This window comes from Podarcis bocagei, assembly GCF_964188305.1.
Source record: "Podarcis bocagei genome assembly, chromosome: 4".
NCBI lineage: Eukaryota > Metazoa > Chordata > Lepidosauria > Squamata > Lacertidae > Podarcis > Podarcis bocagei.
In genome coordinates this window covers 66315526-66330462 of record NC_138128.1, presented here as the reverse complement: position 1 = coordinate 66330462, position 14937 = coordinate 66315526, and the positions used below count along the sequence as shown (strand labels likewise).

Sequence of the window (14937 nt, the reverse complement as noted above, 5' to 3'; positions counted from 1 at the left end):
TTTCAGGGTGGTTCACAACATAAAAAATAAAAACACAAAAAACACAATAAAAACAAGAATACACAAACCAGTAAGTCCCCCCCACACCTTTAATTGGCAGATCCTTCCATTCCTAGCTGCAAATATGCTCTTAACCATGATAAGCCACCATGAATAAGCCACAAGAGCACATGCTGCCTTTTGCTCCCTTCCTGGAAACAATTTTTGCCTCTCCCTGCATTAACCTGTAAGCATTTCATTGGCAGCAATGTTGACTGCAGTCAGAGCTATGTAAAAGTTCTCACTTAATCAGGGTGTCAAACTGGCTTCAAATCCTGGCAGCTGGAAGAAAAATTAAAAGGTTTGATCACATGGCACTTACCCACATGGGACCACGTGGCTTGTTTGAACGTTCTTCTAGCTCTGTGGCAGCTGCTCGTGGATAAGTGGTTCCTAAGTGGTTGTGGGACTCTGGGAAATGGATCTGGCAGATAGGTCAGATCCTGAATTCCCGAACCCCAGTGAGTCACTTTGACAGGTGGGCACAGCATGATTCTCTCAGTGCAATGTGTCCAGTGAACGTCTTTTGGCACCTAACAATAGTTGGAAGGTCTGCTTCTGGTTTCACAGCTTGCTGACGGAAGCAGATGCTGGTCACACTGAGTTTGCTGATGAAGTGTATCAAAATGAAAGCCGCTATCCTGGAGGAGAATGGAAAGCAGCTGAAGACACTTTTACAGATGTGGTGAGGATCACGCTTTTGATGAGCCAATGTGTTTAATTTCAATAACCTCTCTTTAGGTTACAGCTGCAATGCATGTAAGTTAAGGCAGATTGTTAGTTTTCACAGCAAAATATACTTAAAATCCAAATTGCAGTATAAAAACAGAATGCATGCCGCTAAATTTAAAGCAGGCAATGGAGTGAACTGATCATACAAAGTGGAAGTGGAAATACAATTTTATAGCATCTTCCCACTTCCTACAGAGGACGGCATCTTTTCAGTAAAACAGGTACAACCTTTTGATCCACCAAAGCCAAAGCCAGCCTACTAAGCACCCATCAGGGGCTCTATATAGTTTCTGTGTTAGATTCATGCCTGGGATTGGAATAACAGACATTGCCAGCACCCAACAGGCCAAAATTCATGGCTGGTGTGCGGCATTTGGCTTGGTGGGCCCCAAGTTGTGCAGGCCTAGAGTAAAAACAACAAGGCTACTTTTGAGGGTCAACGTTTGTTGATCTCATGCCTCCAAAACAACAAAACGTCTTGTACCATTTACATTTATCCCCACACCAGTTTTTGTGGACTAGATTTAAGTCCTAAAGGTTGTCCAAAAATTTTGTTTTGATTTTTGTGTGTGTGTGAAATCCTATTAAGTTTAGATGTGTGTTATGTGTAGTCATTACTACTTTTTAAGTATGACTATCTTGGAGTGTGTAAGCGTGTGTTGCCTTTTCTGTTTCAAAGAATGGAGAAAAAGCACCACCACCAGGTGAAATAACCTGTCCTCCAGGCTGGATGTGGGAGGATGATGCTTGGATATACGATATAAACCGAGCAGTGGATGAAAAAGGTAAGGGTTAGAATGGACAGAATGCCTCTCGTGTCGGATTCTTAATCCGTGGGCTAGCACCAGGCAACTGTTTCTGCATTCCAAATTGTTCTTTGAACTTCTGTTCCTCGAAATGCAGACCTCTACATGCTGCATGGCAAAATCTGTTTAAATTGGAGGAGAGTTGGCAAGATGGCATGGGGTGAAGTGCCAGCTATTGGGGACAAATCAGAAGTCCTGCAGTGTGACCCATAGGCATTCACAAACAGCTTTTTGGGCATCAATACACATTTGGTTTTGCTTATTCAGTATGTACACCACTGTACCCCAAATAAATAAGTTACATTAGTTTGGGTGTGATTTTTAGTCTAATCAAAATATTTAGAAAAACAGTATAACTTCTAGGAAATGTACAATACACAGATGAACTGAAAAATTGGGGTAAATGGTGTTTTTTTCCCCATAGAATTACACCAAGGAATATAGTCCAGCCCATCACATGGTCTGAGGGACAGTGGACCGGCCCATGGCTGGAAAAGGTTGCTGACCCCTGGAGTAGTCATTTTCTCTCTACAGGGACTATTTCAGGAATAGTGTGGTCTTGGTGGTCAGCTTCCCGCCATGGATGTTGTTGCCTTGATGAAAGTTGGTTGGCTCCCCCCCCCCCATGAAACTTCCCACATTTGGGTAGAACAGTTACTATTTTTCAGAGGTGTCTCTCTTAGACCAATCCATTATATCCTTCATAATGAGTGTGTAGTACGCTATTGTTGAAAAATGAAAACTGGTTGCTATAGGTCTATGCATACCACGCGATATCTTGAGTTTCCTTACCACTATGGGTTGCTATATTTTCTTCTGAAGCTGATTTAGCTTTGAGGACTAGTTCCTTTGAGGACTGCATGAGAGTGGCACCTCTGATCTTAAATGTTTGCACCTGTCTGTCATCCTGTGATGCCCGCATAATAGCCGTAAAATGCTGCTATAATTTCTTATTTTGTGAGGTTGATACCGGCAAAGCTGTCGGCACAACCCATCCTAAGTACTTATGTGATTTGCTTGTCTAAAGGCCTTACCCTTTTCCTCATCTGATACAGCTTTCTCTGTGTGATCAAAATATTAATAACTATTTTTGCCTCTCCATGGATCTCTCGTCCTTAACCACAACCTGTAACAAACCTGGATAAACCTTGGCTACAAAATGCGGTGAAGAAGCAGATACCTTAACCATGATTTTGGTTGCACAATAGGCTAAGCCAGTGATGGTTGAGGAAGGCCGCTCCCTCCTGTAGGCACACTCCTCCAGGCCTAGGGGGAGGGGCCCACACTCGCCACCGCTACTGTTTTAAGGACACTGATGTTGCCGCGGCAAATGCTTAATATGTTTTTATATATTTAAAATGTTTTATAGGGGTTTTTATTTTTTACTTTGTTGTCCCACCGTGAACGGTGGTTTTTATTGATGTATTTCTATTTTGTTCTGTTTTAGTTTGGTTTGGGGTTGGTTATTGAGTGGGGTGGGGATTTGTTGTGTTGGTACAATTGTTTTTGATTTGACTTGTTTCTATTCTGTAAATGGAGGTTGGTTTGAGGCTTGGGATTGCTACCATAGTGGGGCGAGGGAGGTATGGCGGTGGGGGCAGATGTCATAGGCGAAGGGGATCGAGATATGGATATGCTCGTACCCCTTCCAATCTGCGCCCCATCCCGAGGGACGAAGGTAGGGTGAGCAAGGATTACTCACCTCCGTCACTGGTGTTGTGCAATGCCAGGTCTATAGGCAAAAAAACCGCCACCCTGCAAGACTTCTTCACCTCGCAGGGGGTTGACCTGGCTTGTGTGACGGAGACCTGGGTACGCGAAGGGGAAACTGTTACCTTACGAGAGATGCGCCCCCAGGTTTCTCCGTCCTCCACCAGTCGCGGACTGTGGGCCGGGGGGGAGGGGTGGCATTATTAATCCGAGAAGACTGTTCTTTCAGGGCTCTGCCATCGCCATCGATCCCCGGCATTGAATGTGTTGGCCTAGTGTGGGGCTCCGAGGTGAGCTTGGCTGTCTGGCTGGTGTACCGGCCACCTAGCGCACCAGCAGCCACCCTGTCAGGCCTGTTGGAGGCGGTGGCCGGCTGGGCCTTGGAGTTCCCCAACCTATTGGTACTGGGGGACTTCAACATCCATGCTGATGCCACTCCCTCCTCACAGGCTCTGGACCTGGTGTCTTCCATGGCGACACTAGGGCTCTCCCAGTTTGTTTCGGGCCCCACACATCAAGCAGGCCACACGCTGGATTTGATCTTTGGCGCCGGTATAGATGTGATCATGTCTCCCTCGATGAAGGTGCCATGGTCTGATCACTACGCACTGAAAGCCAGGATTGATTTTCCACCCCCACCCCGCTTAGGTGGCGAGCCAATTTGGGCTCGCCCGCGGAGGCTGATGGACCCTGATAGATTCCGTCAGGCCTTGCGGGACCTTGCTCCCCCTGGCGACTCATTGACTGAGCTTGTTGAGGGCTGGAATACCCAGCTCCTGGCAGCCATCAATGAGATCGCACCTAAGCGCCCTCTGCGACCCCGCAGAAACCGGGCCCCCTGGTTTACCGAGGAGCTTCGGAAAATGAAGCGGGACCTCAGACGGCTAGAGCGAGTATGGCGGGGTGCCCGTGACGGAGCCTCAAGAACATCTTATAGGGTTTTTATGAAAACCTATGAGATGGCAGTGAAGGCCGCTAAGAAGTCTTACTTCTCGGCCTCCATTGCATCCGCTAGCTCTCGCCCGGCGCAATTATTTAGTATAATTCGGTCTTTAACGTCCCTTGAAGGACAGCCAAATTTAAATAACAATCTGACACACAGCTGTGAGGCATTTGCGAGCTTTTTTGTGGAGAAGGTCCTGTTGTTCCGCCATGACCTCCCTGCCAATTTGGATACAATAAAGGAACTGGAGGCCCCTCGACTGTCCTCGGGTCCAGTATTGGACCACTTTGACCGGATATCTCCAGCCGATGTGGACAGATTCCTCCAAGCTGGAAAGCCCACCACCTGTCCTCTTGACCCGTGCCCGTCATGGCTGATTAGAGCGTGTCCAGACGAGGTGCGGGCCCCCCTGGGGGATATCATCAATTTGTCCCTTGGCACCGGGATATTCCCAGGGGAACTGAAGGAGGCGGTGGTGCGTCCGCTCTTAAAGAAAACATCATTAGATCCCTTAGATCTATCCAATTACCGCCCGGTCTCGAATCTTCCATTCCTGGGTAAGGTGATTGAGAGAGCGGTTGCTGAACAGCTTGGTAGGTTCCTGGATGAAACATCTGCTTTGGATCCATTCCAGTCCGGCTTCCGTGCTGGCCATGGGACCGAGACGGCTCTGGTCGCCCTAACAGATGATCTCCGCAGACAGCTGGATCGAGGCGGGTCGGGGCTGCTGATTCTTCTAGATCTGTCAGCAGCCTTTGACATGGTCGATCACGAACTCCTGGACCACCGCCTTGCCGACGTGGGGATCCAGGGCACAGTCCTTCAATGGCTGCGCTCGTTTCTCTCTGATCGGGGACAGAGGGTGGCGCTTGGGGGGGAATTGTCATCGCGTCACTCCTTGGTGTGTGGAGTGCCTCAGGGTGCGATTCTCTCCCCGATGCTTTTTAACATCTTTATGCGCCCCCTCGCCCAGCTTGTCCGGAGTTTTGGGCTGGGTTGCCATCAGTATGCTGATGACACCCAACTCTATCTGTTGATGGATGGCCATCCTAACTCGGCCCCAGACACACTGACCAGATGTCTGGAAGCTGTGGCTGGATGGTTACGTGGGAGCCGGTTGAAGTTAAATCCTTCGAAGACAGAGGTCCTCTGGCTGGGGCGGGACGATATGGGATCGAGGGGGCAACTCCCATCTCTTGCGAGGGTGCAATTAGTGCCAGCACCGTCCGTTAAGAGTTTGGGTGTAATCTTCGATACCTCCCTCTCTATGGAGGCGCAGATTACAGCTATAACAAAGGCGGCATTTTTCCATCTCCGCCAAGCTAAGCAGTTGGCCCCTTATCTCTCTCGCCCTGACCTAGCCACTGTGATCCATGCGACGGTCACCTCCAGACTGGATTATTGTAACTCGCTCTACGTGGGGCTGCCCTTGAGACTGACCCAGAAACTCCAGCGGGTGCAGAATGCCGCGGCGAGACTCCTTATGGGGTCTTCACTGCGAGATCACATTCATCCGGTACTATACCAGCTGCACTGGCTCCCGGTGGAGTACAGGATCAGGTTTAAGGTGCTGGTTTTAACCTTTAATGCCCTATACGGCCTAGGACCCTCGTACCTACGGGATCGCCTCTCCTGGTATGCCCCACAGAGAAACCTACGGTCTGCAAATAATAACACCCTCAAGGTCCCAGGCCTCAGAGAGGTTAGGCTGGCCTCAACTAGAGCCAGGGCCTTCTCGGCTGCGGCTCCAACCTGGTGGAACGCTCTGTCACAAGAGACCAGGGCCCTGCGGGACCTGACATCTTTCCGCAGGGCCTGCAAGACAGAGTTGTTCCGCCAGGCCTTTGGTCAGGGCGCAGCCTGACTCCCTCCTCTGGCAACCTGCACAGAATTTTGTTTAATCGGTTGCCATCAATTTGATTTTAACTAATTTTTATAATGAAAATTTTTAGAATGTGTTATTATTTATTTGTTTATTTGATTGTTGTTAGCCGCCCTGAGCCCGGCTTGGCTGGGGAGGGCGGGATATAAATAAAATTTATTATTATTATTATTAGAATAATTAGGGGTAGTGAATTACTGTGGTTCGGCTTGTCAGAGCTACGAATTTGATAAATCAGCTACCATATTGGTCACTGAGTCAAAATCCTGTTATGGTAACCAGTGTATATTTTATCTGTGTTATTTTAGCTTGGGAATATGGAATTACCATTCCCCCTGACGATAAGCCCAAGTCGTGGGTTGCAGCAGAGAAAATGTATCATACTCATAGAAGAAGAAGGCTGGTTCGAAGACGCAGAAAAGATCCAAACCAAACAGTTTCATCAAGGGTAAAATGGCTAAATATAAATTGCAACCAAACATTGGCATTTACTAGAACGTTGTGCATGTTTATTTAGAAAAATAATGGTGTATCAGAAAATAAGGCATGCATTGATTACAGAGTTCGTCATTAACCCTACATTCTGGCCATTGTGGATTGAGTTTTTGCAATTGTCTTCTAGGCAACCACACCCTATGAAGATCAAGAAGGATGGGAATTTGCATCACTGATTGGATGGAAATTTCACTGGAAGCAGCGCAGTTCCGACACTTTCCGCCGCAGGCGGTGGAGGAGAGAAATGATTCCTTCTGACACATGTGGTTCATCAGCCATCTTTAAGCTTGAAGGAGCTCTTGTAAGAAAGAGGAACTTAACTTGCTGGCTTGTTCATGCCACTTAACTTCAGCATTAATTATTATCTCAAAGTTAAATGAGAATCATCAAGTGGAATGGGCTGTAGCTCAGTGGTAGAACACCTGCTTTTCAAACAGAAGGGTCTGGGTTCAGTCCTTGGCTGGTAGGGCTGGAAGAGATCCCTTTGGAAATCATGGAGAGTCAGTGTCAGTTAGGGCTCACCCAGAATTGCCCTTGCCCTGCCACTTTCCCCTGGGAAAACCCCATCTTTACCACTGAATTCAAGCAAATGTCAATTGTGTTTTCTCTGGATTGATGTTTGCTCCAATTTGTTGCTAAAGAGTGAGTTTTTTGGGGGGAAGTGATGGAGTAAGGGCAAAAGCAGAAAACTTCTCAGACTCGTACTTTCTAGGCACGGGACAAGTGCAAGTCTGGATGAGCTCTCAGTGTAGGTAACCCTGAGGGCTTATCCACACTTTCCTTTCCTCTGCTCTTTCCAGGCACGGTCCGTGATTTAGAGCCCCATGTCCGAGTGTGCCACAAAAACCTTCTCTTTAAAGCTCAAACAGAGCAAACAGGAGTCCATGGAAAACCTAAACTGACTTTGTTCTGATTCAAAGAGCGGGTTTTCCCTGGGGGTGGGGGGAACCCTGCAAAAGGCTTGGATATTGAGCATTACAGCACAGGCCTGTGCTTGGAAAGAGCAGGGTGAAAGGTATGGCTAAGCCCTGAGTTAGATAAATCAATGGTCTGACTTCATGAGGCACATTTCTATATTCCTGCATTCTAAGTAGTACTTGACGGTGACTAAGACTGTGTGGGAGAGTTTTCAGCAGAATGCAAAAATGCTGTAGATGAGTCTGCTGTAGAGTGAAAAAGGAATGCGACAGAGTTTGAAGTATATATATATATAACCATACCTGATGGAATAATTGAAAGCAATGTATAAGGAGAGGCTGTAAAATGCTGGATTAAAAAGGTAAAGGGACCCCTGACCATTAGGTCCAGTCGTGACCAACTCTGGTGTTGCGGCACTCATCTCGCTTTATTGGCCAAGGGAGCCGGCGTACAGCTTCCGGGTCATGTGGCCAGCATGACTAAGCCACTTCTGGCAAACCAGAGCAGCGCACGGAAATGCCATTTACCTTCCCGCCGGAGTGGTACCTATTTATCTACTTGCACTTTGACGTGCTTTCGAACTGCTAGGTTGGCAGGAGCAGGGACAGAGCAACGGGAGCTCACCCCGTCACGGGGATTCGAACCGCCGACCTTCTGATCGGCAAGTCCTAGGCGCCACCTGCACCACCCACAGCGCCACCCGCGCCCTGGTAAAATGCTGGATTACGTGAAGGCAATTAAATCAACTAAAGCTTTTATCCAGCAGCTTGTAATAGCAATATAGAAAGTTCAGCATAAAGCAGGGCCTCCAGAATCCTGTTTTTTTACTTTTTAAAGTACAAATACTTACGATCATCCCAAGCTGTCTTCTCTCAGTCTTCTCCCTCCCAAACTATATGTGGAGTTAAACATGAGGCTTAACTTTTCATCTCTTCATGCAGTCTTTTGATGAACTTTTGTCTAACAGCATTGACCCAGGAGTGGTGGAAGGGATCAAGGAATAGAAACTGCTTATTTTTACTATCTATGATAATCAATTGCCTGTAGAAGTGAATTTCAGTCTCTCCCTTTCTTTGAAGTGTTCTGGGTGTGACTGGTTTAGGGTCCTGACATTACTCTTTTGAACCCACAATAGTGAATAAATATTAGTGTACTTTTTAAAACAGCAACTACATCTCCTTCTGGGAATATCTGAATCAATAACTGAGCTTTTCGTTCAAGTTTTATAAATGAGAAACAATAATAATATGCATATAATCTTAGGGAGCAGATACAAGCATTGATGAGGGAGAAAAATCTTCTGAGAAGACCAAAGAGGCAGCAGCAACACGCATATTCGGTGCAAGCACTCCTATAATCTCTTGCAACTTTGACAGTAAGTTCATGTGAAATTCCTGATTTGAGACTGTATATTTCTTTAAGGTGCTGCAAGACTTTTTGTTGTCTAAAGGCCTTACCCTTTTCCTCATCTGAGGAAAAGCTTTCTCTGTGTGATCAAAATATTAATAACTATTTTTGCCTCTCCATGGATCTCTCGTCCTTAACCACAACCTGTAACAAACCTGGATAAACCTTGGCTACAAAATGCGGTGAAGAAGCAGATACCTTAACCATGATTTTGGTTGCACAATAGGCTAAGCCAGTGATTCTCAGACACCTTTTCCCTATGGACCACTTGAAAATTGCTGAGGGTCTTGGCAAACCACTTCATGATTTTTCTCTGTGTTGTAGCAATTGTAATGTGCTGTCCTAGGAGCTGGATGATTTTTAATTCTACTGCTTCCTTAATTTCTTATATGTTGTATTTCATTGCATTACTATTCAAATTCCAGTGAACAAATGAAAAACAATGCAGTATATAGGAAATTAAAGAAATAATAAAAAACGCAATTAAAAATCAATGTTTTAATGCATTGGATATGTTATCTCTCATCTTCAACCACTTGAATGAAGTTTATGGACCGCTAAAATCAGGCAGGGTGGGGTGGGGGAATGGCCATGGAAAGCACACCAAGAGTCAAGTGATGGGAAGAAGCAGAGATGCTGAAGTTTAGAGCTGAAAATGTGAAGTTGCTATTTCATTTACAGCCTTCTGATTTAGCTTCTTTTTCTTTTTAAGGAGTCTACAGTTACCACCTTCGATGTTATATCTATCAAGCAAGAAATCTAATAGCTTTGGATAAAGACAGCTTTTCAGGTACTTAGGCTGAGGTGGGGATCTATTAAATCCAAAGGACACATTTGTCTGCCAAAGCAAGTCCATTCTTTTTTTTCTGCAGCAGTTAGATTAAAATGTTCAAGGCTTTGGGAGTTTCTCTTGATTTTTTTTTCATGTCCACTCCCCAATCCCATTTTTTCTCCCTTAACCCTCTGAAAACCTGTCTCTTCAAAGAATGTATTTAACACCTTTTCTTATTAACGACCAAAAAAAGTTAAATGAAATTAGATCCCTTGTTAAGAGGTCAGTGAGGATGGCCTCCATCTAACATTTTACATTGCTCTGGGCACTGGGTAATGACAATTTGTACAGGAAATGCTAATACCCATAATCAGGTACCTTCTTCAGAGGCCCTGATGGTTTAAAAGTCTTTCTAACAGGAGGCTTAGAGCTCTTTAATCATTCACCTCTGCTTCATAATAAGGCCATAAATAACTACGTTTTAGACTCATGTCAGATCTGTGTGTTCACTTTGTGGGATGTACTGTTTAAGTTGCAGGTGGAATGACTCTCTTGTTCATGTGTCCTTAGGTGTTGTACCTTAGATACAAAGGTATTAAAGAATGGTTACCATGCACAGGAGTAATTTATATTGGATTGTCTAAGTGTATCATATCTACAGTGGGGGTTGGCAGACACCCAGCTTGTCAGATCAACTTTTGTTTGCCAATTATAGAAGAAAGAGAGAATGGGAATGTAAAAGTCAGTCTTTTAAAATGGATCACTATACCCTTATCTGTTCTCCTGTGGTTTGTTAGATCCGTATGCTCATGTTTCATTCCTTCACCGAAGCAAAACAACCGAAACCATCAGGTCAACATTGAACCCAACATGGGATCAAACTGTCATATTTGATGAAATTGAAATCTATGGAGATCCCTACACGGTAGAACAAAACCCTCCTCATGTGGTTGTTGAACTCTTTGACAGTGACCAAGTGGTAGGTATCATATCAGCTTTTATCCAGATTTCCTCTTGATTATATAATGACAGCAGATGGTTACAAATTCACCATTTTGGATTCGTCCATTTTTGCAGGGCAAAGATGAGTTCCTTGGAAGAACCTCTTGCTGTCCTATGGTCAAGCTCAACCCAGATATTGACATCAGTCCGAAACTTCTCTGGTATCCAGTTATAAATGGGGGCAAAGCTTGTGGAGATGTGCTTTTAGCAGCTGAGCTTTTGCTAAGTGAAAAGGTAACAGAAAACAAATATATTGATTTCAGACTTAAAGCCGCCTTGACGAGATGATTGCTCTGTATGACTTAGGCTTTATATGCATTAAGAAACCCTTTTCTTTGTATCTTTGAGCAGGGTGGAACCAACCTTCCCATTCTTCCTTCAAAAAAAGCATCAAACCTTTATATGGTGCCACAAGGAATCAGACCCGTGGTTCAACGGACTGCTATTGAGGTATTGTTGTTGTTACTTGAAAATAGACAATGATGCACAGGGCCATGCGCTTAATAAGATTCACTATAATTCATAGATACCTGCATGTATAAGGCCAGGTGCTAGCCGTGGCAAAACCTGAGATATTCATAAGGCTGTGTGGAAACAACAGGTGCTGTTTTGGATCAAGAAGCATTAAAGTGTTCAGAATGTTTTGGGTGACTAGGCTTTGTTTGTGCAAGCTTCTATCCCAGGTTGATGGCAACAGATAAAGGTCTGTTCATGGTAAACTGTCACCAGATGTGTAGCCAATGGAATGCTTGAGAAAGGAGTTGGGAAGTTCCTTGTCCAAATGTAATCAAAGTCATGAACTTAGCCTTCGGTTAGCAAATGTCTCTCAGCCCTGCATATGTGATGTGGGTATGACAGTGCCAGCTTATCTTACAGGGCTGCAATGCAATCCCACGAGTGATGGACACTGAGTGCTTACAAAAAGTGTTGCATAAATGCTGACATTTATGCATTGTATTTGAATTAATAAACAATGTAGTCTTACCATTGTGGGTCCTCTACTTCCTTGAACCCAGCCCCAGCACACTGTTCATTATACAAATGGGAGGGGATGAGTTCTGCCCCCCCCCATTTCCTTACATTGGGCAGGTGTGAGTTCTATATGGTGGTCACAAGCAGATGTGACAATATGCCATAAAGTATGGCTTGTTTAAGCACTGTATGCACCAAGCTCTGTGTAAGTGCATGCAGCTGAGAACATTCCCAGTGATATAAATCTGTAACTTGTGGTTTAAATGAGTGGCAAAAAATGGAGATTTAATCATTGAACTGTTTTGAGGTGGTCTCATGACTGCTTCTCGGGTTTCTAAGTGTGCTCCCAGGTCTGATAAGGTTGGAGACCCAGGCAACAGAGCATGTTTTCCTTTAGCAACGTTGATGGTGTTTGCTTTGTTTTTTGTTTGAAACAGATCCTTGCCTGGGGACTGCGCAACATGAAAAGCTACCAAATGGCTTCTGTTACTTCCCCTAGTCTCATTATAGAGTGTGGAGGTGAAATGATAGAATCTGTTGTGATTAAAAACCTGAAGAAGACACCAAATTTTCCTGGATCTGTTCTCTGCATGACTGTGGTATGGTGCTGAATTCTCTTTTACTGAAGATCTGTAGCACACTTGTGGTGCTGGTAAAGGGGGAAATTTGAATTAGTATGCTCATATTAGAGCAATAGCAGTGGATATCAGGTGGCCTGAGGCGTTTTGGCACCTGAGGCTAAACAGCCTGCTGTCATCCCCACGATGGGAGTGCAAAAATAAATAAATAAATAACAACAATAATAATAATATATTTATACCCCGCCCATCTGGCCGGGCCTCCCCAGCCACTCTGGGCGGCTTCCAACAAAATATTAAAATACAGTAATGCATCAAACATTAAAAGCTTCCCTAAACAGGGCTGCCTTCAGATGTCCTCTAAAAATCTGGTAGTTGTTGTTCTCTTTGACATAATTCCATAAGGAGTCTTCCCTGATGGATGGATAGGGGGGAGAGTCTTTCTGGGTCCCCCCTCCTGCCTGCCAGTGAGCCTTTGAATCCGTTCCTTCAGGATAAGCTAGTGCAAAACCCCACCACACCACCAAGCGGGGAAGATCTCCCCCCCCCCCCGGCAGCAAAGCTGGATGGTGAAACACATCCCCTCTTACTGACTCAGGCTTTGCTGCCAGTCCCCCTCTGTCCCTAGAGGCCAGGGGAACCAGTGGCAAAGCTGGGTGGCAGAACCATGTGACACCTCTTTGGGAGTGCCACCTGAGGCAAATGCATCACCCAACCTCATGAAGGGGGGCTGCTCTGATTGAGTAAATGAACCCACCCTGGAAATTACCTTTGAGGTAATTTAAATATTTCTAGAGAGTCCTGTGTGCAGCGAAGCACTGTGTGAAGCCTTTGTTGCACATGGATGGCCATGCTCAGTGGCACTGACGTTAGATGTGGATGTATATTTGCATGCCCATCCAGGGAAGGGCTGTGTAAGAGGGTGGGAAACTCACATAGCACAGATAGCACTTGCATGCCCGTGCATGTGCATTCATGCCTACTGCAAGAATGCTGCACATTTTGCCCAGTGGATTTCCCATCTGTTCTTGTTTACATACAGCGGCGTAAACTCACAAACTGGGTGTTAGTTGCTCCCAAGCTAGATTCAAGGTTATACTACGGTGTATAAAGCTCTCTCTTGTGGGTGCCTTCAAGTAAAAAAAAATGAAACTATTCCATTATCCAGTCCTGGAGCCCAACTGAAAGGGAAGCACTCAGAGGTAGAGTTTGCATGGAAATAAGTTTTGGGTGTGAGGAAGCTTAGCATCCCCATCCAAGCATCCCTTTTGTTCTTAAAGTTGGCCCACCCACATTCCGCTTTGGTACAGACCTACATACATGTAAGAGTTGCCAGAATCAGGGCAGGTTGTACAGTTCATTCGAAAGCAAAGGAATCCTCTGAGGTGTGTATTTGTTTTAAGTTAAGGAACTGTGTTCTGTTTTTTTGTTTTGAACTAGTCGCTGCCCAAAGAGGAATTGTACACGCCATCACTAGTTATTAAAGTGATAGACCACAGGCAATTTGGCCGTAAACCTATCGTGGGACAATGTACCATTGGGGCACTGGAGCGTTTTCGCTGTGATCCTTATGCGACGAAAGCCGACATTGCACCACAGATGAAAGGTAGAGCTCCCATAATAATGACATTTTTCTTATCGGATGTAGGTTTGTTAACAATCAACACAATTTGCAGGAAACATAGCAAACATGCAATCTCTTGAAGTAAATGTACGCTGACTTTTCTGTAGCTCCCATTCGTTTATGAATGTTGTAGAGGCAACTTTTTCCATGGATGTTAGACTGACTCAGCACGCCTGGCAGTATCGCTTTTAAAGAACCAGTATTCACTAGGGATGCTTGAGGAAAACATTATTCATGAATTTTGATACAAATTGACTGTACCAATATCTTCTGGACCAGTGTAGAGACCTGAATGCAGTTTTCCTTTGGTTTTTATACTTCTTCAGATGTTGTGGTGCAGTTCTCTGCATGTTGGGAGATGCATTTAGAAATGGGTGCTTTGAGGGAATACATGTTTTGAGAGAAAATGTGTATTTAAACAAGTTATTGTGTGGAATTTTTTAAAAAATTGTAGATTAATGTGGAAACAGGACAGGATATACTTAATGAATGAACACATGCAGAACTGTCAGCATTGAAACAAAACTGATAAGTCCATCCCTAATATTCACACATAATGACAGAAAGTTGAGAAAGCAGCAAGAATATTAGCGAATGATTTTGCAATGTCACTCTTGGTACTGCTGTGACCCAGTCCCACCTTTTTAATTGTTCTGCGCACTGAGTTATGGAGTTAATAGTTTTCAGCGCCCTGGTGGAAAGCAAACGGGTTGGCTCAAACCTAAGCTAGTTACATTCCCATTGAAATCAACAGGGCTGAAGTTAGTCATTACTGTTTTTTTACATTAATTTCAATAAGACCTACATATGACTAACAGTTAGATCCAACCCATCTATCTTTATTGTGGGTTGTATCCAATAAAGTTGTCACAGTAGGGCAGTAGAACTTCTCCCCCTCTCAGAACAGATTTTTTTTTGGGCAGGGATTCCATTGTACAAATGGAATGACCTTGTTGGCTACATGGGCATAGCAACTGCCCCTTTAATCAAGGAAAGAAATAAAAATACTTAACTAACTGACCAATTGTGCTGCAGATAACTTGGTTCTGCCCCCCAC

The 14937-nt window shown here is 44.8% G+C and overlaps 1 protein-coding gene across 3 annotated transcripts in view; it reads left to right on the top strand.

Moving 5' to 3' along the window:
- The window catches only part of MYOF (myoferlin), an 81276-nt gene that overhangs the window by 47637 nt on the left and 18702 nt on the right, over window positions 1-14937 (top strand). For all 3 annotated transcript variants that reach the window (XM_081192153.1, XM_081192155.1, XM_081192154.1), the window contains 11 exons: window positions 610-724; window positions 1451-1556; window positions 6421-6560; window positions 6735-6908; window positions 8789-8900; window positions 9645-9722; window positions 10502-10683; window positions 10782-10940; window positions 11058-11156; window positions 12116-12277; window positions 13697-13862. In XM_081192153.1, coding sequence (XP_081048279.1) covers window positions 610-724; window positions 1451-1556; window positions 6421-6560; window positions 6735-6908; window positions 8789-8900; window positions 9645-9722; window positions 10502-10683; window positions 10782-10940; window positions 11058-11156; window positions 12116-12277; window positions 13697-13862 — 1493 coding nt within the window. The remainder of the gene's footprint in view (window positions 1-609; window positions 725-1450; window positions 1557-6420; window positions 6561-6734; window positions 6909-8788; window positions 8901-9644; window positions 9723-10501; window positions 10684-10781; window positions 10941-11057; window positions 11157-12115; window positions 12278-13696; window positions 13863-14937) is intronic.